The sequence below is a fragment of the Hypanus sabinus genome, chromosome 11 (genome assembly GCF_030144855.1).
Source record: "Hypanus sabinus isolate sHypSab1 chromosome 11, sHypSab1.hap1, whole genome shotgun sequence".
NCBI classification, from domain to species: Eukaryota; Metazoa; Chordata; class Chondrichthyes; order Myliobatiformes; family Dasyatidae; genus Hypanus; species Hypanus sabinus.
The window spans coordinates 59,294,888-59,321,119 of NC_082716.1; the positions used below are offsets into that span (position 1 = coordinate 59,294,888).

The window sequence follows — 26,232 nt, forward strand, 5'->3', positions numbered from 1 at the left end:
ATGGCACTGATCACCTGCAATATACACACACACACACTGAAATCACACAAGAAACATCCCTAGAAACATTGCAGTCTGCACTTTCAGGAGAAATGGTAAAGTATGTAAATTAAGTCGACAAGAACGATGGAATTTCATTCTTAGAGTGTTCAGCATTCTTCACAATGTTTTGGATGTACTACCATAAAAACAACCGTGACAAACTGGAGTATTTTTTAATTGGATTCTATCTTTGTCTGATTGTGGAAGAGATCAGTATGTTTCCAAACCTTTGCAGTGTATTTCCTCTCTTCCCTAAAAGCAGGAAGCACACATCAATTGTTCTGCTCACTTCTTATTTAATGTTCTCTTTAAAAATGGCCCAGTTTCAAAACCTGAGCATGCTGGTGCATGTATCCTCTTTGTTTTCTTCACCTCCTCTCAAAGGGAGTGGCCAATGCCAAGATATCTTATTAACTTAATGCCATTAATCCTGGTTACTTTATGCAAGTGTAAAAGTGCTGTCAGAATAATAATTACTGGGGAATCATATATAAACTTAATCTTTTCCACAAAAGATACTCATATTGTTGCACTTGTCATCAAAGTTCATTTGATAGTCAGGAGCAGCAAACATGACTTTTTAAAATCGGAGTTTCTGCGGTCACATGAAACATCCTAATTGTTAGATCAAATAAAGCAGGAAGACCCAGGATTCATGGTGCTTTCTTCAGCAGGTACTGATATATTGAGGCAGATAAGTATATACGTAATTTTAAAAAATGATAATTTTTGCATTTTGGACTAAAGAGTATCATTTATTTACTGTAATATACAGTGGAATAAATTCTAATTTTGCGTTGCAATAAAACAAACTGTGCTCTATTTCACTTTCCGTTGATGCTTCTCGAACACAGGCTCCGACAGATGCAGAATGTTGAAGTACGCCAGGAAGATCAAGAAATGGAAACAGGAAATTAGGGACACCAAGACAGGGAACAAGTCTGGCAGTTGTGGTGGAGGAGCTAGTGTTACACTAATCAAATTAAGACTCGCCATGGCTACCACAGATAGAAGGAACTGTAGGAGTAAAAAAAAGTTGTTTGTTACTGTTTTTTTTAAAACATTCAACTACAATTTCTTTAATCCATTTCATATTTTAAGGGTGTAAATCCCAAATACTGAAACATACTTACTAATCTTAAACCATAAATAACCTATAAATTCTATAACCCAACACTAGCTGTATAGTATCATAGGACATCCAAACTATGAAACAAACCAACCCGAGAAAAATAAATCGACAATCAATTCTTGATGCAAGAGAAAGTGAAATAATTAAAATCAGTTCTCCAGTTTCAGTTTGTTCTTTAATTAGAACTCTTCAATAGGAGGTCAAAGGGTTACGGTCCCATATGGTACTCCAGATATTAGCATCAAGTTCTAGGCTCATACTCCAATGCATTTCTCAGCAGAGAGAGCTGTCTTTCAAGTAGGACATTCTAGTGCAGCCTGTTTGCTTCTTCAAGCAAGTATAAGAGATTCGTTAGCATTATTTCAGAGCTGTGAATTCTTTATTGGCCTTTATATTAAGAAGACCAATTAGATGAACTAGAGATAGATACTCGTTTTTTTTTTACATGCCCCCTCAAAAAAAACTCCTCCTGTTTTGCTGAGTCATACTAATTGCTGGGCAACACTGAACTAACAAAAACTAAGATGAAACATCTTGAGAACCATCTCATACGTTGCATGTACAAAAACACACTTCAAATTCATCACAGTCCTGAAACCAATTGGTTACATTCACTTGTCAGTATTCGTACATTTCTTCGTAAGTTCTACAAGATTTGTATATGCAGCTCTCTCAAATTCATTAGCATTTCAACCTTAGAAGTGTACTGCTATGAAAGTGTCCATTTCCTGGACAAGCCATTCCTGCGGCTAAGTTAATAATAATAATTAGCTTCCTTTCAATTCGTCTGAACTGGATTACAACCCAAGACCCAATATTGAAGTCTTGGGTGCTTTGGAAAATAAAAACAAATTTAAAGCAATGAGTTTGCAATGAACCATTTTTTCTAAAGTACTGAGATTACTTACTGAAAGTTTTGCAATGCATGATGAGATTGCAAAGTGTGGGAAGTACCTCCTCAAGCTCTGCACAAATGGCTGGAGCTGCAGATCCTCCACAGACACTTTTTCAAAGGCTGATAACAACTTCATTGTGACAAGAAGGAATGTCAAAGAGCTAACAATATAAGGGAGGAGTAGGCCATCTTTTAGCAACAGGGGAAACATGCTGTAAGAACATAAAGGAAAAAGTATCAAATGAAAAGTTGTATTCCAATTCAATTAGATTTACGTGTCTAGTGTTATCAAGTTAAACCTGTTACCTTGGATATAGTACTGGCCACTGAAGATTAACAGTACTGACTTCAGCATCCGTTGCTTGCTTTACTGAGTACATTGCAAGGAAGCCAACAGGATGGATTGATCATCAAATTAGTCAGACTTAGTGGCATTTCACCAAAAACACTGTCTAGTACCCAAAGCAGGAAGAAGACTTGCCTTTAAGCACAAGAATTGAAAGCAGTTCCAAAATATTCTTTTTAATATTTAAAAGAATAATGATTGTTATTTACTAAGACTACATGAGAGAAATTTTTTTAAACTTGTAAAAAAAAACATGATTTTTTTGCCCTGAACCTTGAGTTTGATCTCAATTCTACTAGGAAAAGAAATGAAGAAATATTTAGACGTAGAACCAACATGGAAAAAGTTGTACAATATACATGTAGCGATCTGTCATGTAAAACTATTGATCTTACCTAAAAGTTGATACCAGCAAAAACCAGGTTGTCATGAAGGGCAGTTCATGTAGAATCAATAATACAGGTCTGAAAACCAGCAAAATAAGAGCAGTATAAACAAAGATTTGGACAAACTTGAACTGAAAATACCAATAAGTAAGCTCACAGCTTTATATGGGGTGAATTGCTCAGACGAAGGAGGTCATGGGTTCAATCCCAGTCTGTGCTCCTTTAGCTCGCCTCACAGTCGCAGGATATTACAAATAGTCTTAAAGCTTTGTGTAGTAGGGAGATGGAATCCTGGAAATTTTCACATGAATCAGCATGAACACTTAAAGCTTATATTTTAACAGGCACTTCATTGATATAGCTGACAGGAAATACCATGGTCTATTTGACCATATGATAAATAATCCTACATTCAACAGATGACCAGCCCACTCAATTTCTTTCAAGGACAAAAAAATATGAAGAATGGATGTGTGGAAGAGGCAGAATAGCAGCGGTATCTAACCAAAAATAACAGCACTAATGTTCCTGGGTAAGTGCAAAAGATTTGTAACTTCTACTTATTATATCTCCCTTTGTCTTTTACACCCCCATCAGCTCATAATTACTGATAGTAAACCAGATTAATCAAGCTTATATTTGATGGCTAGGCATGCGGGTCAATATTCTTTGAGTGTCTGGTGCCAATAGAATTATGCACCAGGAAGGTTCAATCCCTTCAGAAAGAGAGGAAATTTGAACAAAAAAAAAAAAAAATTTTAAATAAGAAAATGAATACAGTGGGAACGTTTGTGTGTTTGTGAAGTATTCCATCAGGAGTAAAAGATTGTTCAACAAAGTCATGGGATGATTGTTAACTGACAGGAAAAATTGTAATCGGATTAGTAAATAACTATGGAATAGTAATTTTATCTCTTATCTTTCCCAACCACTTTAGTAATAGAAATTTTATTGATGAACATACTTCTCTTCAGCTGCTCCATTCAGTCTTGCATAACAGACCCCAAACTTTTTTTTGATATATAAATAACAGATTAATCTCAATTAAAAAAATTAAATCTATTGCAGACTGCTTTCTAATGGGGTAATTCATACTGGAATATCATTCTTCAAATGCAGGCACTTGCCCGTACCAATGTTTAATCCAGATAGTTGTTGTAAAATGATTGCTGCAAGTCTTTGGCTATTCCTAACCCAAGTGCCAATCATAGAACCATACCGCTGCCTCAGTGGATAATTTGGAACCTTCCTCATCTGTATAGCCTAATGCTTTGCTACACAATCAGCTTTCAGTGCAGGTCAATAAATTAATTTTGTCAATTTTAACCAATGCCAGCCACAAATTTACCACAGCTTAAAGCACTAGCCAAGTTGGTAATGTGATAGAGATCTTGAGCATAATTTGGAGAGAAGCTAAAATATTTTAATGCATTGGAATTTTTTCAATGCAGCATTTATTGAAATGATACCTTAAACAGAATATTTGAATTATTTTGCAATAGGTCTGTAAACCAAGCTGCCAGGACAGATCACTAAACCTGATAGTAGAGTGACATTAAAAAATAGAGATTTCTTAAACCTATTAACATGCTGTTTTACAATATTTCTAACTTGCATAAGCAGATACAGAAACTAAAATGCAATAATTTCAGTTAATGCAAGTTGAATGCATTGTAACATGTTATCTGTGCAAGTACACTGTGCACAATGTTTATTATACTGTCGCTTTCAGCCATATACTCATCACTCATGTGTCTATTCCTTAAAGCATTGATTGCTATGATCACCATGGAACTGAGATTGGATTCACATTCGTCATACACACATCAGTCTGTCAGGTACAAGGAAAATAACTTCCATTTACAAGTAAAGCTTTTCCCCTTAGGTAAAAGCAGACTCTACAATAAGCTAAACAAATACATTTTGAAGATTAATAATGGAACTAACCAAATTGAGCCAGACAAAGAGATCACTGAGGTCAAATGCCAAGGGGTAATAAAAATTAATATGGTGGCTTAAGTAGTTAAACAAAATAGCTAAATAATTTTCCAATAGACCTGTAAAGCAAGTCGCTAGGAAAGATCACTGAGCCTGATAGTTGAACCGGAGAATGAGAAATTAAATAAGAAACAGAATTGGTAGGATTGGTCTAACCAAAAAGGATCTTTTTTCAAGGCTTAATGTTCCTTTCCTGTTCCCAAGAACTTCTATTCCTTAAGATCAGCAAATTGCCTATATTATTACATGTAATGCAATCACTCAATGTGATCGGAACGGGACACTGAAACAACTACAAAACATGCCTGCTTCTGAGTCACAACTTCTCTACCCACACAAGTTTTTGGATGCTACTATTGCGTAGTCAGTAGAGGTGCTGCTCCAGAACTCCAGCAACACAGGGTCAATCCTGACCTACAAGGTTCTAACTTCCTTCCACATCCCACTGTGATATATAATCTGATTGTTTGACGTAAACTGCCCTTAGTGTGTTTATGAAAGGCAGAATCGGAGGGAGTTATAGGAGCTGGATGGTCAGCATGAACCTTGTGGGACAAAAGGTCGATTGACAAGCTGTATAATTCAATGACTCTAAATTGCTTACATTGTTAACAGCATCAAGTTATGGTTATGAGTTATAGGTCACCATCCAATTAACCATTCTTCCAGAGTGAGTTCTTAGAATACATTATGAATATTCAGCCTAGACATAACATCATGTGAGTGAATGCAAACTGGTTAATGAATTGCAAGAACTTACTCGATTTGTATTTGCTCCCTCTTTCCAACCTCTCATGTGACTGACCTTGCCAAGGTCAACTCAGAGCACAAAATTATCAAGATAGCACGGGAGTTCCCCTGTCTATTTTACCCCAATAATATATCAGGCTGAACAATTAACCATTCTAAAAATATGGTCACAATAGAAAGTAAAACACTAGCAAAGGATCAAACTTTTTAAAGTTAAATATTTGTCTCTGTCTCTCTCTCCACACGCATGACTGTGTGGCTAGGCACAGCTTAAATGCTGTCAATAAGTTTGCCAATAACACCAATTCTTGTTGGCAGAATCTCAGAAGACAATGAGGTGGTGTACAGGAGCGAGATAGATTACTTGGTTGAGTGGTTTCTCAACAACAACCTTGCACTCAACCAAGGAATTAATTGTGGACTTCAGATAGGGGCAGTTGGGAGAACATACCCCAGTCCTCTTTGAGGGATCAGTCGTGGAAAGGGTGAGCTTCAAGTCCCTGGCTGAAGAAGTTATGCCAGTGATTACTCTTCATTTCTCATGAAGAAGGCATGAAAGTACAGTACTAGTAACAATGAAGTTCTGGCCATTACACAAACTTGGTTGAGAGGGACAGGAATGGGTGCTTAATGCCCGAGTTTTCAATGTTTTAGAAAAGACAGAGAGAGGGCAGAAGAGGGGTAGGGAATGCTGTACTACCAATCAGGGATCATATCATACCTGCACTTGGAGAGGACATAATCGAGGGCTTGTCTACTGAGTCTATATGGGTAGAACTCCAAAATAGGAAGAATGCACTGATGGGATTGTACTACAGAAACACTCCCCACTTCAGCCCCAGTAGTTACTGGAATATTGAAGAACAGATATGCAGGATCGTTGAAAAAAGGATCTAGTACTTTCCTGTATAATGAATAAACTCTTCTCAGACTTCCAGCAGGTAGAGGTATTGATTTAAACCAATGTTTTGATAACAAACTCTGGCATCTTCATCAGGGATGATGCCCAGGCGTGTCCAGGCTGGTGGTATTTATAGCCACATCATCTGTCCCTCCTAATTGGTTAGTCCTCATCCAATCAGGTTTCCGCTTGTTTACAAATCCAGTTCTTACTTAGAGCTAGACCTTGGTTTTCGTTAAAATTATTTACCTCTAGTTTTATTTCAATGGTTTTCTTCACCAGGTGATCCCAAAGTCACTGTAGTTTTGCGCTGCCAAAGTCAATCCTATGGCCTTTGCGAATGCAATGTTCTGCTATTGCCAATTTCTCCAGCTAACCCAGATACACCTCCTGTACTCTTTGACTTAATATCTGTACCCGGCTGGAAGCCCAAGAAGATTTTAATAGGGTTTTCAAATACAAACCTTCTTAGTGTAAGAGGTTTAGGTGGAGCAGGATTTGCTAGATGCATCCAGGAGAGTTTCGTAAATCAATATGTAGACAAGTCCAACAAAAGGGACTGTACTGAATGTGGTGTTAGGTAATGAGCCTGGCCAGGTGACTGACCTTTCAGTGGATACACAGTTAGGGAACAGTGAATACAACTCCTTAACTGTTAAGATAATATTGATAGGGATAAGTATGGATCTGGAACGAGTGTATTTAATTGGATCAGAGCAAACTACAAGAGCATTAGGCAGGAACTCGGGAGAGTGAATTGGGAACAACTGTTTTTGGGCAAATCGATATATTGGATGTGGAGGATGTTTAAAGACATACCTGTCCTGCACAGAGTACAGAACAGGTATGTTCCAGTCAGAGGGAAGGATGACAAAATAATAGAACCTTGTATGTCAAGAGAGGTGACAAATTTAGTCGAGAAGAAAAAGGAAAGATGTATAAAGCTTCAGAAGCTCGAATCAAACAGTGCCCTTGACGATGATAAAGAAGTCAGTAAAGAACTGAAGAGGGGAAATAGAAAACCGAGGAAGAGCCATGAAAAGTCTTTGGCAAGATGGGTTAAAGAGAATCTTATGGTATTCTACACATACATCAAAAGAAGCTAACTAAGGAGAAAGTAGGACCACAAGAATAAAGGGGGAAATACTTGCTTGGATGAGGAGGAAGTGGGCGAGGTCCTTAATAAGTATTTTACATTTCAGTATTTAACATTGAGAAGGACATGGAGAATAGGGTGAGAAGAGCCAAGTACACTGATATGCTAGGGCATTTTGAGGTAAAGGAGGAGGTTGTGTTGAGTCTCTTAAAGAGAATTAAGATGGATAAGTCCCCGGGACCTGATGAGATATGCCCATTATTGAGATGGGCAAGAGAAGAGGTTGTTGGAGCCCAAGGTCTTCTCCTCTCAAGCCACAAGTGAGGTCTGGAGGACTGGCAAGTGGCTAATTCTGATCCATTGTTCAAGAAGGGAACCAGGGATGATCCTGGAACTTATAGACAGCTGAGTCTCTAGTCAGTGGTAGGGAAGTTACTGGAGAGAATTCTTGAGAATAGGATTAATGAGCATTTGGAAGACCATGGCGTAATCAGGGAGAGCCACCATGGCTTTGTGCACGACAATTCATGTCTTACGAATGAGTTTTTTTTTGTTGAGGTGATGAAAGTGATTGATGAGGGTAGAGCTGTGGATGTCATCTACATAGACTTTAGATAAGGTGGTTGACAAGATCTCTCATGGTAGTCTCATCCAGAAGATTAAGATACACGGGATCCATTGTGAATTGGCCATTTATATTCAGAGCCAGCTCTTCCATAGAAGGCAAAGGACAGTGGTCAAAGAGACTCATTTTAGCTGGAGGTCAGTGATTACTGGTGTTCCGTAAGGATCTGTAATGGGATCTTTGCTGCTTGTGATGTATATAAATGACCTGGATGAAAATATAGTGGGTTAGTAAGCTTGCAGATGATATGAAAATTGGTGGTGTTGTGGATAGTATAGAAAACTGGCAGAGGAAAGAGTGGGATATAGATCAGTTGTAGATATGGGCAGAGAAATGGCAGACGACATTTAATCAGCCAAATGTGAAGCGTTGCACCTTGGCTGCAGAAATGTAAGGAGGCATCATACTGATAAGGGCAAGACTCTCAACATTGCTGATGAGCTGAGGGATCTCGAGATCCAAGCTCAGAGCTCACTGAAAGTGGCGACGTGGCTTGATAAGATGGTTAAGAAGGCATTTTGCATGTTTGCCTTTATTAGATGAGGCATTGATTTCAAAAGTCAGGAAGTTATGTTGTGGCTTTATAAACTCTAATTCGACCGCATCTGGAGTATTCTCGCACCCCATTTTAGGAAGGATGTTGAGAATTTGGAGAGGGTGCAGAAGTTTACCAGGATGCTGCCTGGATTAGAAGGCATGTGCTGAGAGCGTGGAAAAACTAGGGTTGTTTTCTCTGGAGTGGGAGGGCTGAGGGGGAAATCTGATTGAGATTTATAAGGTTATGAGAGGGATCGATAGACATACTGTATCTTTTTCTCTGGTGTTGAAATATCTAATAGCAGATGTCATTTCAAAGGAGATGTGATGGGTAAGTTGTTTGTTTTTCCACACACACAGAGGTGGGTGCCTGAAATGTGCTGCCTGTGGTGGTGGTAGAGATAGAAACATCAGAAACTTTTAAGAAATGTTTTGAAAGGCACATGAATGTGAGGAAAATGGAAGGATATGAACATTGTGTATTGTGTTAAAGGCAAGACTCTCAACATTGCTGATGAGCTGAGGGATCTCGAGATCCAAGCTCAGAGCTCACTGAAAGTGGCGACGTGGCTTAGAGATTAGTCTAGCTTGCCATTTGATGACTAACTTAATTGGTTCGGCACAATATTGTAGGCCGTGGGACCTTTCTTGTGCTGTGTGGTTCTATGTTCTATTATGTGCTCATTGTAAGTCAGCTGACTGTTTCCAAAGTTTGATTTCATTAACTTTAAATATTGACAACTAATTTGAACACTTAGCCAAAGCACATGACAGTCTGAAAATTCTAACTCACAGTATTACTTAGACAGCACAAGGGCCTCAAGGAAATTAAAGGAGCTTTCTTAATGTGTTAGAATTATAATGGAAACTATTGGCACATTTCTCCTCTGTTATTGCAGACATTGTGTATATATATCTAAGAACATGAAGACATTTGTAGTCATAGCAAAAGAACATGATGTTACCTGAGTGATAACTATTGAACTGCAAGAAAAAGGAAAAACCTGTTCCAGTTCTGATGAAGGAACAATGGGCTGAAATATTAACTTTTAGACTCTGCACATATCCTATGAGGCATCCTTAGTATAATGACAAAATGAGAAGAAAATGTTCCAATAATAAAAAATCATAACACAGTATCATGGTCAATAAAAATACCAAACATGTCTGAGGAGATAATGGCCCATGAAGAGCAAGGTCCCAGATTCAATGCCAAGTGGACACATGACAAAGGAAGAATATTTAGAGGAATAAATAGGTTTCTCACTCCTGTAACCCCAGCAAAAGGGGGGCCTGGGCTGATCGATTTACAATCTTCCAAAAGTAGAACACCATATCAACAATGCCCATGAACAGCACTACTGAGGATCGCTTATCACATGGTTTATCTTGTAAGACATTAAATAACAAATTCCCAAAACTTACATAGCTGCCAGAAGTATAGATTTTTCATGAACTTGGAATGAAAACAGGAAGAATGATAAGGAACAATTGACCTAGAAATTACAGAAAAAATTAAATGAAGTTTAACTTAGCTTGTGCCAGTTACATATTGCAAGAAAGTATCAACATATTTTCTTCAAACTCTAATTGTGTTCCCTTCTAAAGAATCTCAGTACATAGAATCTCAGTACAGTTGCACAAATGTTAGCAACCCTGAGAAACTTTGGTTCAGTTATTGTTCTTTTCCCAGTTGTCAATGACTCAAGATAGAGGGATGGGTGCAGAGCTTGCTCTGTGATTTTCCACTTGTATACATCTCAGATCAAGAAATGTTCAAGTCAAGCAGTGGCCAGATGGACTTGAGAAATGTTTATCACTATTTAAATATACTTTCTTACTGAATATACAGGGGCTCAGAGAAAACTGCTACACAAGGATAACTTGCATAATTGTATAAATGAAGAGCGGGGTCATCATAGGTCCCAGCACAATCCAATATAAAAGATAGCCCCTCATCACAAACAACACCAAGTCTAATCATTATCACCAAAGAAAAAAAATCTTTCTTATTTTAACTTGGCGATTCTCAAAATAAAATTTAGTAATTATTGGAGTCTGTCCACTATGCATCTGGAGGTTTCAAAAACTTGCTTCTACATGCAGCTTTAAAATCATTCAAAGATTGAGTGAGTATGGAATATTGACCAAAATTATTGTCTTTCCCCTTCTAACAAAATGGCACAACAATTCTTGAGTGAACTGTCTGTTCCAATTCCACCCAGAGCAAGATGGTTTTTTAAAAAATAGGATGGATATTGTTCTTTTTTCCACCGGGGTATTCCACTTGACAACTGCCCACAGAAGCATGATGGAAATGAAGAAAAAGACAAGTTGCATTAAATATCTCACTTGTATGGGTAATTAAAGATGCAGGAATGCTTATCCGTCAAATTATTGTGCATCATTCATATCTGTAGCTTCTAAGCAAAAATTTGGTTCAGAATTATAACACTTAGTAATTTAGTCCAGAGAGTGCTTGAATTTGTTTAGACTGTTTATAAATTAGCTAAGGCTGAAATATATGATTAAGTAAAAGTAAATCCATATTCCAAGAATAAATAGGCATATCCAATCCACCCAAAGCTGTCAGAACTTACAGAATTGCAATGATTCACAGGATTTACAGAGCATTTTTTACGTCAATTACTCGTGCATATTAGCAAATAGTCAATTCATGGTTTTGTTTTTTTTTACAGAAAGTAAATTTAATTTAAAGTTAAAAGCATGTTGCAAAAAAACTGTTGGATTTATAATTGCGCTGTCAAGGTTATTCTCCCACCTATTTTATTCCTCTCCCTTCCTGCAGGCACCAACTCTTATTTGAGATCTGCAGCAGCTGCCTGCCCTCTGGAATTTCATCCAAGCCATCAATCTTGACTAAACAGCAAGTGTTGGTGCAACAGCAGGCACATATCCAGCCAGAATTGGTACACAACAAATAAGACTGGAAGCATTCAATTTTTGCTCTTCAGAGACAGGGTGACGCCAATGACAATAGCACAATTACACTGATCTGTGCCTTCACTGCCAACAAAGCACAGTTAAGATGATGGTTTTCCAATGGTGTGGCTGTAGGGTGACCCACTCCACCACATCACGGAGAAACGCAACACAAATGGATTATGTTATTATCCATCTTTTCTGAAATTGCACATATATTAGATCACATTCACTGAATAACTGCCAAGCCACAGAAGATCAAAATCTAGACGAAGATTAATATTTTTCTCCTGCATTTTTATGAATGTTATAATTTACTATCAGAGAACAAAACAAAAAAAATTCCCAAGCATTAATAAAAAAAGCAAAGGGCAAGTAAATGAACAGAACAACACATGAGTAGGAAGATGATAGCTCGAGTTACACAATCAATTCTGACATATACATGCTAGTGCCCTTTGGACTAGGAAAGGGAAAATCTGCCAATTTCTCTATTTGACATCACCTTCGCAGAAAGGAAATAGTTGAACACGAAAGGATCTCGGGGAATGGGCCAACACTAAATAGACTGAGCTGGAGACCACTCCTCAAGTGACATCTGCTTTCAGTCCCAACCAATTAGCTATTCTTTGTATAATCACAGAAAAAAAAAGTATTTAACAATGAGGAGGTTAATAACAGTTCACAAACAGACTTGACAATAAAACACACTTCAAAAGGAATCACTAAAGTGAGAAAAGAGAGAACTCTGGTGATTTTGTTTCTAGCTGAGAAGAACCAATTCTAGACAGGGCAAGAGGACACAGAGTCAAAGGACAACGTCGATCACCACAGCTTAAAATCCTTTCAGTTCTTATTGTCAAATGGAAGTTAATCTATATATATAGTATGTAACGCATGTCAATTCACAAAATGTAACTTACCAGTGCAAATTTGAATCCCTTTATTGTGGGATTCATTGTCAACTTCATGCATGTAGGAAGAAGTGTCAGAAATGTTGCGGCAAAACTGACAAGAAAAACAATTATTGTTAAACAGAGTTAATTCAATCACTTCACATCAAGTGAAAAACAGACCTTCGCCTATTAAAATGAATATACATGATTTGCCTCGAGCTGTTTTGTGAAATTACTGTGAAAGACTTGAAAGATCAGGAAATCAATGTATGGAGAATCACGGATTAGAAGCAAACACTTGACTTTAAACACCAGTCTAAGAACACTGCCCAGATCTGTTTTACCACTTGATAAAAGCAATTTGGAATGTTGTGAAAATTCTTCATCCACTTCCATTTACCATAAGCTAGAAATAATGCTCTCCTCTCTAAATGTCAAAGCTAAATTAGAGAATAAGAATGTGCCAAGTGCATGTCCAAAAAAAACGATAGCCCTTAATCTTCTATCCAATAATCCCTTCATATTTTCCTTGCAATGTGTCCCCATAATACTTTCATTGCATTTCTGAATAATTTAAACCATAGCACAGATGCACACTACTGTGCAAAAGTCTTAGGCACCCCATATTTTTTTTAAATATATGGTTTCAGATGGTTTGGCCTCCACAGAACCTGATCTCAACATCATTGAAGCTGTCGGGGATTACCTGGAGAGACAGACGCAAGTGAGTCAACCCAGTTCTACAGAACTGTGGCAAGTTCTCCAAGATGCTTGGAACAATCTATCAGGTGATTTTCTTATAAAAGTGCATGACAGAGTACCCCAGAGAATTGATGCAGTTTTAAAGGCAAAGGGTGGTCAAACCAAATAGCGATTTAATTTAGTTTTTTACTGTTTACCGCTCTTTATAGTAATTATCTTTAAATATTTAGAAACCTTTAATTTCATTGTTTTTGAAAGCATTTTTGCTTTACAGATTTTTTTTTATTTATGTGCCCAAGACTTTTGCACAATACTGCATTTATTGCGTGCGGTTCAGGGCACCACACCATAGGAAGGATGGGGTTGTGCCAGACAGAGTAGGAAGGAGATTCACCAGGATGTTACCTGGATTAGTTACAAGTAGTAGGGTTTTCAAAAAACAAGAGGGCTCAAGTTTAAGATGAGAGGAAGGAGTTTTAAAGGAGATCTGAGAGGGAAGATTTTTTTTAAGCAATGGTTGATATTTGGAATGTGCTGCCAGAGGACGTGGTGGATGCAGACACAATAACTGGATTTGAAGCATCTGGACAACAAATTAACTAGAAATATACAGTCCTAAAGCAAGAGTAATGAATTAGTATAGATAACCAATACATTGGGACAGACATGGAGAACTGAAGGGCCAAATAAATCTATGACTCCACCTTTCTTCAAAATCTGAGCCTTATTTCTAGGTAGAAGTGACAAAGGGCTAAGGAAGATGGAATCTGATTGGAGAGGACAGTGGACCATGGAATAAAGCGAAGGAGCTGAGGAGGAAACTGGGAAGATGAACATGTAGGCAATCAACAAACTGCATTTTCCTCTCGCAAAATGCTGGAAGGATTTAGCAGGCCAGGCAGCATCTACAGAAAGGAGTAAACAGTCAACATGTTGGGCCGAGACCCTTCATCAGGACTGGAAAAAAGAAATTAGAAGTCCAATCTAATCTTCTAATATCTTTTTTCCAGTCCTGATGAAGGGTCTCAGCCCAAAATGTTGACTGTTTACTCCTTTCCATAGATGCTCCCTGGGCTGCTGAGTTCCTCAAGCATTTTGCATGCATTACTTCGATTTCCAGCAACTGCAGATTTTCTCTTGTTTGCATCTTCTTTAGTCTTCTGTCACTCCAAAATCACCTCCCAGCTGCTTATATCAAATAAATCCCCTCCTCCACTGCCTGTCTTCATTTCATTTAGATTCATCTATCACCAGTCAGCCCTCACTCCACCCTTTTAAACTGGTTCTCCCCTTTCTTTGAAATCCTAATAAAAGGCCCTGACCCAAAATTTCAACTGTCCATTTCCTTCCATAAATACTATCAGACCTGCTGAGTTCCTTCAGCATTCTATATGTTTATATCTGAGCAACACACTAATGCTTCCTGGGATTTGTACTGTCATTCTAGCTGTACCAATATTGCACTTAGTATTTTTTGTCTTGAATGAGCTGCATGCTACTTGCCCAAAATCTATCTTCTGTTGTGTTGCCATATCAACAGATTTTGCATATTCCCAATGACATTTTTCTCCTATTATTCCTATATCCATCCATATTAAATGCTGCTTGCCACTCATTAGCCCATCTACCAAATCATTATTTTATTCCTCGTTTACTCAATATGAGAGAAATGCAAAAAATATACATCCTGAAATTGTTGTTCTTCACAGAAGAGTTTACTCTTCAAATCTTTCCCCAATTTCATATCTTCTCAAAACAATAAATTGTTTTCCTATGTTACGATCAACAAGAGAGAGAGAGAGAGACCGAGACCGTTTGAGTGATGAGCAAGAGGGAGAGAGTGACCAACACATGCAGACAAATTCCTCCGGCAGCAGTGAGCAAGAGGCTGGTAGATGACACTGAACACACGCCTGCCTTCTGCACTCGCCTCAATGATTTCAATCTTCATTGGTGCTTTAATCGGTGAAATTGGCAAGAAATGGAGTCGATCGTAGGCTCGTGCCCTATCTCCAAGCTACTTGGCCTCAATGCCACAAGCTTCAGTCAAAGCCTCACTGAACACCCTTGGAAACAGCAGAGCGCTTGATAATACACCACCAAAATGTAGATCACAGGCTCCAACAATAGCAGAAGCAGATTTGAAAGAAAAGTAAGATGTAAAAGAAGTGAAAGAAGTAATTTCATGAACCGCCTGCAGGATGTTGCTCTTATTTGTTGGCGCCATCTTCTTCTGGGGAAGTATTTACTTTCAGCTAATATACAGGGCTGATGCACGTTAAATGTCATAGAACATTTGTCCTGAACACCATCCACATAACACTGTCATATACGACACCAGCATCCCAGCAGACTGCTACTTAGCTGCAGCTTGTCCTGAATTGTGGGCAATTTTAATGCAATGGACACATGCCTAGGGAAAGAAAAACAAACTGGAATTGGACTGAGATGTCAGAGGCTACTTGGGATGCACAACATTTGGAGCATTTAGTAAGAAGTGGGAGCTTCTCTTTTCTGCCAGTATTGCACTCAACCCTTGCAACTGAGATGATGCAATGGGCTAGAATGCAGCCATCTTCAAGTAGGCAAGTGAAGTCTCTCACTCCTCACCAATGAACTGACACTGAACTATTGCCCCTAGATTGGGTGTAGAAGGAAACAAACTGGCCAAAGGACAACTTAACTAAAAGTTGAGGGTGTGACAAATGTGAGTTTAACCCTCAAATCATCAGTTCTTACCACTTGGCATGAGTGAGCATAGCAACATGACACCAGGTGGTCATCCAGCATCAGTGAAATCTCTCCCAAGCAGAAATTTTGCAGCAGACAGAAGTTTCAAGATGAGTTGGCTCAGCTCTTCTGAACAAGCACAGAGAAATGGGCAAGGTCAAAAACCAGAAGTGTAGTGGCCAGCCATGGAAATTGAGTGCAGCAGATGAGAGATACATCAAACTGACACACCTTCTAAATCAGAAGTCTTCCAGCGCTGCTATCAGCTCTGAACTCACCGAAACCACTGGAACCCAAGTACACCCCTTTGCAGTCCAAAGACGTCTTGTCAGAAGTAGTCTTCATGGAAAATGCTACCAAAAAGCCTTTCCCCAAAGTGGAAACCATGCCAAGAGAATCACCTATGCACAAAGATACAAGGACTGGAGTGCTGGACAATGGCAGCAAGTGATCTGGATTGACCAGTCAAAATTTTAAATTTCTGGCTCAAGTAGAAGGCTTGAAGAAATTTAAAATTTCATAGAAGAGCACGACACAGATGGGTGTCTGCAGCCAACAGTGAAGCACAATGGAGGCTCCCTGTAGACTTGGGACTGTATTTCTGCAAATAAGAGTTGGCGATCTGGTGAGAATTAATGGAATCCTCAATGCTGAGAAGTACAGATTCTCATCCATCACACAATACCATTGGGGAGGCTTCTGATCAGTCCCAATTTCATTCTGCAGCAGCACAATGACCCCAAACACATGGCCATGGTCATAACAAACTATCTTCAGTGAAAAGAAGAACTAGGATTTCTGAAACAGATGGTATGGCCTCAATGGAGCCCTGATCTCAGCATCATTGAGACTCAATGGGACTACCTGGAGAGACAGAAGCATGCACAGTAGTGTACAGGTTAGCACAATCTTTTACAGTACAGGCGACACGGGTTCAATTCTTGCTGCTGCCTGTAAGGAGCTTGTACGTTGTCCCTGTGACTGTGTGGGTTTCCTCTGGGTGCTCTGGTTTCATCCCACAGTCCAAAGACATGCCAGTAAGTAGTTTCACTGGTCATGGTAAATTATCACATGATTAGGTTTGAATTAGGGGATTGCTGGACGTCATGGTACAACGGGCCAAAAGAACCTATTTCGCACTGTATCTCAGTCAATAAATAAATAGACACACACATACACACACACTCATACATATATATTTCTTACTGTAATTTTTAATTATGCATTGCAGTGCATTGCTGCCACAAAGCAATATATGCCAATGATATTAAACCTGATTCTCATTCATTCACTCCAACTAGCCAGTGGAAAGGGCAAGTATAGTCCTAGAGTAAATATACCGGAATACTGTAGAAGACAAAAAAACTGTTCATATTACATAGTTTGTGATTTACAGATACTGTTGCCATTAAAATTTGCTGTGATTTGAACCAATTCTGGATAAACTTCTGTGCTGTATAACTTTATAACTCTGATTCTAGGTACTAATCAACCGTCTTTCCCTCCCACCTGGAACAACTTTTGTTTCCCTTTGATACCCATCTATAGCTAACTGACCTGGCCACCTCAATTGATGCCCATTTGCAAATCCCCATATTATAAATACAGTTTTTCTGAATACGTAAAACCAACTGATCTCTATGGTGTCAGAGATAGACATACAGAGTATTAAATTAAATGCATAGTATTCAACTATTAAATGTATTCACAATTACTTTAAAAATGTCAACCCTTCCATTGCTATAGTAACAACTGAAATAACTAAACCACTCAAAATTGCTCATCAAGAAAAAGGTTACCTGAGCCATATCTGTGTCTGTTGTGATAGAATCTTCTTCACCTTCAATATTATAGATAAACTGCACCACACATTTCCAACTTTATCCTAGTTAGAAAAACATAACTAGTTTACCAGACGCAATGTCTTGCAAAATATTAATTAGAATCAGGAAGAGGTTGGATTGCATTCAAAGTTTTAAACTACTCAATTAAATTTTCCACATGCAATATCAGAATCAGGTTTATTATCACCAGCATGTGACGTGAAATTTGTTAACTTAGCAGCAGCAGTTCAATGCAATATATAATCTAGCAGGGAGAGAAAAATAATAAAATAATAAGTAAATCAATTACATGTTCTGAATAGATTTTTTTTAAATGTGCAAAAACAGAAATACTGTATATTAAAAAAAAGTGAGATATAGTGTCCAAAGCTTCAATGACCATTTAGGAATCAGGTGGCGGAGGGGAAGATGTTCCTGAATTGCTGAGTGTGCATCTTCAGGCATCTGTACCTCCTACCTGAAGGTAACAGTGAGAAAAGGGCATGCCTTGGGTGCTGGAGGTTCTTAATAATAGATGCTGCCTTTCTGAGACACTGCTCCCTAAAGATGTCCTGGGTACTTTGTAGGTTAGTGCCCAAGATGGAGCTGACTAGATTTACAACCTTCTGCAGCGGTCCTGTGCAGTAGCCCCTCCATACCAGACAGTGATGCAGCCTGTCAGAATGCTCTCCACAGTACAACAATAGAAGTTTTTGAGTGTACTTGTTAACATGCCAAATCTCTTCAAACTCCTAATAAATGATAGCCACCTGTCTTGCCTTCTTTATGACAATATTGATATATTGGGACCAGGTTAGATCCTCAGAGATCTTGACACTGAGGAACTTGAAGCTTCTCACTCTCTCCACTTCTGATCCTTCTATGAGGATTGATATGTGATCCTTCGTCTTATCCTTCCTGAAGTCCACAATCAGCTCTTTTGTCTTACTGATGTTGAGTGCCAAGTTGTTGCTGCGGCACCATTCCACTAGTTGGCATATCTCACTCCTGTATGCCCTCTCGTCACCAGCTGAGATTCTACCAAAAATGGTTGTATTGTCAGCAAATTTGTAGATGGTATTTGAGCTATGCCTAGCCACACAGTCATGTGTATACAAAGAGTCTGCAACAATTATACCACTGCCTAAGAAGAATAATATGGGCTACCTTAATGACTATTGCCCGGCAGTACTCAACAGTAATGAAATGCTTTGAGAGGTTGGTCATGACTAGACTGAACTCCTGCCTCAGCAAGGACCTGGACCTATTGCAATTTGCCTATTGCCACAACAGGTCAACGGCAGATGCAATCCCAATGGCTCTCCACATGGCTAGTGCCATTTATTCAATTGCTTCCTAAAATAATATACCTCTATGAAGAAAAGAACTTCATGGCACATTCAGATTGTGAGCATTGCATCAACTAGCAAGTCTTTGATGAATGGCCACAAGATTTGGTGGAATGCTTTTACAAATTTATTAGAGTTTCAACAGAATGAACAACCTCCTGTATTTTAACTATTTTGAAATACAGGGAATTTTAGTTATCTTTAACAGCAAATATTCATTCAAAATGATTATTGAGATCAAGGTTCTACAAGTTCTAAGGTTGATCCTAGGATTTGAAAAGATGGCTCAAAAATGCATTTTCAGAAAAATAATATTGAAAAGCATGCATTAGGTAAAGACCACTTAATCCATTAGGCCCACATTTTTTTTTACAAAATGTGGAGTCATGGACTTCGTTGCCGCTCTTTAAATAGAGGGATATAAACATTCCAAGTATTTATCAATTCTCCTGTAATGTTCTTTCCTACTATTCCCCTGCCCATAGAACCACCATGGCAAGATATTGATTTCTAAATATATATCTGGATTGTTTGTGAATTAGCTATTTTTGCCTTCTCAAATCCATTTGTTGAATCTGTCCCATGTGATTGAACACTATTGATAAACAAGTTATTTAGCTTAAGTGCAAGTGCATTAAAGAAAGAAAAATTGGAAACTAGAAGTGTTTTATAACTCTTTGAGCTGAGAACACATAGAGATCAAACTCAGAACATTCAATAAAAACATTTTTGAAAAAAGAAGTTGAACAAATTGAAATCGACAAAAAAAACTTGACAATGAGGAACAAAAGCTGCACACAATGTTTCCTGTACAGTTCAGACCACTATAGACAGTGTTACTTAAGCAATCAGGTAGGACTAACTAAAATAGTTGTGATTTTATATTGAGTGGGTCTTGATACAATTATTTGAGTTCAGATTTTTAGTCCTATGGAGAGTTTTCCTGCAATTACTTCAACTAGGATTAAAATGACAGCATCTCTGATATTTCTTTGCACTTTTAAGTTATATCGCTTTGATTTTTATTAAAATCTGGTGCCCCTCCTGTGGAATCTAAATAAAGACTCCTGCTTATATTTTGCCTTTAATGTCTTAATCACTCAGCACAATTCTGCAATACGCCATTCCATCATGAAGTGTGACCATACTGATGTATTAAAGAGACAAACTAGGGAAACAGCTAACAACCAAACAGAGGTCAATTAAGTAATGAATTCTACATCAGAGAAATGTACATCACCACACTCTACAACCTCACTACCCAACCTCTTATCTCCTCTCTAACTATTGTTATTTTCCTAAATGTACAGTTACTACATTTGCTGAACCTCTTTTCTCAACCGGAAAAGTGGGCTATCAGTTGTCACGGAGTCTAATTCCCTAGCTAAACCTATGCCAGGTTGTCTTGCACAGGAAGAACAACTTCCAATCATATTAATGCAGAGACGCAGCTGCAAGTGATCAAGTATTAAGACATTTAGCTTTACTTTAAAAAAAATCAAATTATTTAAGTGTTTTAAATGTCTTCTATTTTCAGTTAAAATTATTAGCAAGCTATTTAATTTTTTATATTTTAATGATTATGATGATCAGAAACACTTATAAATAGTCGTGGTTTTGACAGTTGACTAAGACAGGAAATACAATTTATTCAGCAGCTAAGCTTTTACAACGTTACAATCGATTCCACCATGTGCTGGAACATATCCCCCCAAAAGCCCTGAACTGCACAGGACTTTGCCTTCAAGCAGAAGAGCAGTTCTGGTACAGAATGTGCAGAGAAATTTGGTGCTGAGGAAGCTAAATTGGTGGTTATATGACAAATCTAAGTAACCTAGCATTGCCATGAAATATCAGACCATTATCTCCAGGCACATATTTTTGTCTGTATTGCACTTAGACTTTGCAAGTGAGATGATGCATTGGCGTAGAATGCAGCCATCTTCAAATCAGCCAGTGAAGTAATCAGAGGTCTCCCTCACTCCACACCAATGAAATAACCCTGTAAATTATTGCTCCTAGATTACAGCAATACAACACTGATATAATTCTGACTCAGTTTTTCATGACACTGGAGCAACAGACCATGACAATGCTGAGATAGCACTCAGAGTCTTGTGAGCAATTGTGGGATCCTTTTCTAAGAAAAGATGTTTTGACATTGGAGAGGGTCCATGGAAGTTCATGAGAATGATTCCAGAATGAAGATCTTAACGCACAAGGAGAGTTTGATGGCTCTGAGCCTGTACTCGCTGGAGTTTAGAAGAATGGGGGGAGGGGTTATCTCAATGAAACCTATCGAATATTTAAAGGCCAAGATGAAGTAGATGTGGAGAGTATGTTTCCTATAGTGGGGGAAATCTAGGACCTGAGGGCACAGCCTCAGAATAGAGGAATGTCCATTTAGAGCAGATATGAGAAGGAATTTCTTTAGCTAGAGGGTGGTGAATCTTTGGGATTCATTGCCACACATGGCTGTGGAAGCCAATTCATTGGGTATGTTTAAAGTGGAGGTTGATAGATTCTTGATTAGTCAGGATGTTAAAGGTTATAGAGTGAAGACTGGAGAGTGGGGTTGAGACGGATAATAAATAAGTCATGATGGAATAGCGGAACAGATTTAATGGGCTGAATGGCCTAATTCTACTCCCATGTGTTATGGTCTTAAAGAGCACTTCACTTGCTAATACTGGACAATGTTAATTGTAAACTATGCAAGTAACAATAAAATGTCCAACTTAAGTTTTCTAGTATCCATGAAAGTCATCACTAAACTATGCAATAGCACAGACTAGTGGTCATTCACAGAATGTGTTGGAATATCAAAATGGATCACAAATAATTAATCAGTTACTTTTAAAAATGAAAATACAAAAAAAGTAAAACCTGAAGTTCTTATGCTTTTGGCAATAACAAGACTGAACATTGAAAATCAGCTTAGTTGAGAAGCATTAATTAGTTGAAGGGTCAACATAGTCTTTTTCAAAAATAAAGCTTGCAGTTTTATGAGGAATAGGAAAACAGTTTAAATGTTTTCACAGTATTGAGATTCAAACAATGTATAATTAACAGTTTATTGTGCAATAAATTTTAATTTCAACATGATAGAACAGAGGGAGGAATAAGAGCTTGCAAGCAACATTTCCGAAACTTTGGAAAAATCGCTCAAATTCCAAGAAACAGTATTATCAATACAATACAGATACTGCAATGGAAAACTGTTGGATGTTAGTGATTACAAACACAGTGAAGTTAATATAAATATAGAGATTTATCATGGAACAAAGGCTCTTCTACCTACCAATTCTGCAACAACCATCCTTTTATACTAATCTTGTATTCATTCTGGTTTATTACCCTCACATTCCTACTAACTCTTCGCAGATTGTACCTTTCAACACACTATGGACAATTTACAGCAGCTAAATTATTATTTTAATTATGAGCTTAATCTACCAGTCACTATATCTTTGGGATGTGGGAAGAAACGCAGCAGCTGGGGGCAACTCATGTAGTCATAGGGTGGACATGCAAACTTCACAAACTTCACCGTAGGTCAGAATTGCACCTGGGTCACTGCCACTGTGAGGCATTTCTGAGCTGAGCTAATGTGCCATTCCTAATATATTGAGCTTGAATAGGAAATCCATTATAAAATTTTCTCCACAAATGCAACTACTGGGAAAATAGATCCAGCATCATTTCTCTGTCCCACAGTGGCTGAGCTCCTATTTTTCTGTTCACATATTTTGTCATAGGAGGCATTTTATGTATGTTTGAAGTATTATACCGTAATCAACAAATAAACAATACAGTTACATTTTCTAGATCCACAATAAAAGACCAACACTTTATCCTGAAACCTTCAGCTTTCGCTTCATCTCAGTGCTACAAGGGCTGGAAGGAAAGAGAAAAACAAATGCCTCTGTGCACAGACTACATGGAGGCACAGGATCCTTCTCACGACAGGTTTACTGCAGCACACAATCTAGTCTGCTAGTGCTGTATTGACCTAGTGCTGTAATTTTTTTTTGGTGATATCCCCTCTGACCATTTCACTGACTTTGCAGTGCATTGAACTTCAATTAGTGTTAATATCTGTTTCAAATTTCCCTCCAAGTCAACACAACAAATACATTACCTGAACATTTATCCTAGTAACATTCATGGAATTTTGCTGCAAACAATATGGATGCTGCATCCTTCCTAAATAGCAAAGTTTTATTGCCTCATACATACACATGAATGTGGAAATCCAGACAACTCCCTCGAGATCATTTACAAGTCACTCCGTTAGCTGAATTTACAGCTTGATATAAATTATATTAAGACTAGGTGTGGACTGACCACAAAGGGACTGAGTTCTGTCAGTCCGGCAAATCCCTTTTAATATGTGGAGCATGCCAACTCATGGAGAACTGTCCCACAGGCTGGTCAACTACATAGTTGTCAGCCAAGAGTCACAATTTAGTCAAGGTTAACATTAGTGGTATGACTGTTTCTTTTAAGACTAATCAGTGGTTTCATTATTATATTATTGACACCAACTTGGTGTTTTCCAGACCTACCTATTTAATCAACTAAATTTTAATTTCCAATTTGAATTATCTGGATCATTAGCTCAAGATTCTGTATTATTTGCCTATTACAATGAACCGTTCAGCTACTGTGGTTGATGTACTTCAGAATAATTACACACAAAGCAACTGAAAGCCTTTTTAAAATCTTTCTTCCAAAGAGGATTAAAATTGGATACCTGTTTCAATCCATACACACTTCTCACATCTGCCATAAGACAGCAAAAAATTCAAACACATTTGTCTTATTAAAACATATTCCTGGACTGGAATATTATTATTTTCAATATTCCAAACTGAGGAAATGATAGCAAATATATCCTTCCAATAGTTATATAAGGTGGGACATGACCAAAACATGTGGGTCAATGAAGCAACTTCTGAGTGACATCTGTCACATTGAGGGTTAATATGGGAGTAGAATCGAGCAAGCTTATCTTTAGACATGTGGGCTCTATGTACCACCTTAAATTGTATTAAAGCATGTTTAGCACATATAGAAGAAGAGTTAACCATTTGTAAAATTTTTTCCCATTTTTCTGTTGATATAGTATATTGAAGCTCTTTTTCCCACTCGTTTAATTCTGCCTGACATTTCTGGTTGCATCTTCATGATCATATCAATAAGAGCCACTAAACTCTTCTGACAAGGGTTCAAGGTAAAAATTATATCTAAAAAATCCATTGGAGTTGAATTGGGAAAGGATGGTAAAACTTTATATAAAAAGTTTCTGATTTGTAAATATCTAAAAAAATAAGTTTTAGGTAACTTAAATTTGTTAGAAAGTTGGTCAAAAAACATCAGACTACCTTCAAAAAAAAGATCACGAAAGCATGTAATACCTTTCCTTTTCCATACGCTAAAGGCCTGATAAAGATAAACCCCATTTTATCACTGCAACTTTTGGTATACCAACTGAGGATGGTAGTCAATTCTCCCCTTCAATTAGACGAATGATCGCCTTTGCAACTCTAATGGCTAGAAGGTCCATATTACAAAATTGACCTCAAAATTACACATTTCAGTGGTTCTCTCAAACTATTTCTTGTTTGAGCTTAGAAAAAATTAGAAGTACTATTTTTGATCCATCAATTAAATTTGAAGAAATTTGGGGACCATTTATTCGACATTTTCATATGAGTTAATTTGACCTCTTCCGGATCTTTTCTCTTTTTATCCTTGTTCTGGTATGGAGTTCCGGAGTTCTTGACACTATCATGTATATTTAAACTATTATTATTGCCCATGTTAGTTTAGGTTTATTGCTTTATTTTAATATATATTTTTTCTTGTATTTTTTTCTCTCTTTTTGTGATTATCCTTTTTCATATACAATTAATACAGGTTTGATTGATTATCTTATGATGTTCTTTGCTGATATCTCAATAAGATATTGATATCTTATTACTAATTTAACTTCAAGCCTAGTGTATTTATAACCTATTCAATATTATGTTATGTTATATTTTTTGTATATGAAACTCAATAAAAAGATTGAAAAAGAAAGAAAGAATATTATTATTTTCTAGTAAGAACATCATAGATTATGGCAAGAAGGCAGGAGCATGGGGTTAAATGGAAAATACATCAGCCATGACCGAATGGCAGAATGGACACAATGGGCCAAATGGCCAAATTCTGCTCCTATGTCTCATGGTCTTAAATACTTGTCTACCTTATCAATTTATCAAATGGCATCTGATTGAGCCAGGAACAGAAGAATATTGCTAAGAGCTACAAGATGTTTTACTACAGATGTTTTCAGTTCAAAACAATTATCTTAACTATTTCTATAGATGTAATATATTAGCATTTTTATTTGACATACAAAATGGTGTATAAGTAGTAACAAAGTTGCTCAGTGAAAAATGAAATAAATGCCCTTTCCAATAAAGCTCTCCACCAAGCAGACATAAAAGCAGTAGGTTTTATTCCTAATCTGTGCTGAGTTGGCTAAAGGAACCATAGAGATTTGTTTGGGGAGCCAGATAGGAAAATATCTGATATTGCTTTGAGCAGCTGGTAATGGCTCATATAAAACCCCACCTTCCAGCTACATTGGACCCTTTCCAGATTGTCTACTGCACAAACTGTCCCACTGATGATGCAATAGCTTTGGCCCTCAACTCTGTCCAGTTCCACCTAAAAGACAATGCCTCATACACCAGGATGCTGTTCATCGACAGCAGCTCTGTGCTTAACATGATCATCCCTCAGAGGCTGGTTGGTAAACTGACCTTGTCGGGACTCGACAGCCCTCTCTGCAACTGGATCTTGGACTTCTTGACAGAAAGACCACAGTCAGTCCAAGCTAGCAGCAACATTTCAAGCTCTATCATGTGAGAACTAGTGCTGCCCCCCACCCCCCCCCCCCAGCTGTGTGCTTAAGACCGCTAATGACTCATGACTGCCCTGCCAAATCTAGCTCAAACCGCATCAAGTTCACTTATGACACTACAGTGACTGGCCTCATCAGCATACAGAGAGGAGGAAGAGCGGCTTG

The 26,232-nt window shown here is 37.8% G+C and overlaps 1 protein-coding gene across 2 annotated transcripts in view; it reads right to left on the reverse strand.

Moving 5' to 3' along the window:
• Window positions 1–647: 647 nt before the first annotated feature.
• Window positions 648–26,232, reverse strand: part of alg6 (ALG6 alpha-1,3-glucosyltransferase) — a 50,409-nt gene continuing 24,824 nt past the window's right edge. Inside the window, exons 9-14 of one of the 2 annotated variants that reach the window (XM_059984419.1) lie at window positions 17,779–17,864; window positions 12,575–12,659; window positions 10,134–10,204; window positions 2,811–2,879; window positions 2,083–2,281; window positions 648–1,059 (exon numbers count right to left, since the gene is read on the reverse strand). In XM_059984419.1, coding sequence (XP_059840402.1) covers window positions 862–1,059; window positions 2,083–2,281; window positions 2,811–2,879; window positions 10,134–10,204; window positions 12,575–12,659; window positions 17,779–17,864 — 708 coding nt within the window. In that variant the 3' untranslated portion in view covers window positions 648–861. The remainder of the gene's footprint in view (window positions 1,060–2,082; window positions 2,282–2,810; window positions 2,880–10,133; window positions 10,205–12,574; window positions 12,660–17,778; window positions 17,865–26,232) is intronic. The other variant, XM_059984418.1, reaches the window with a different exon arrangement.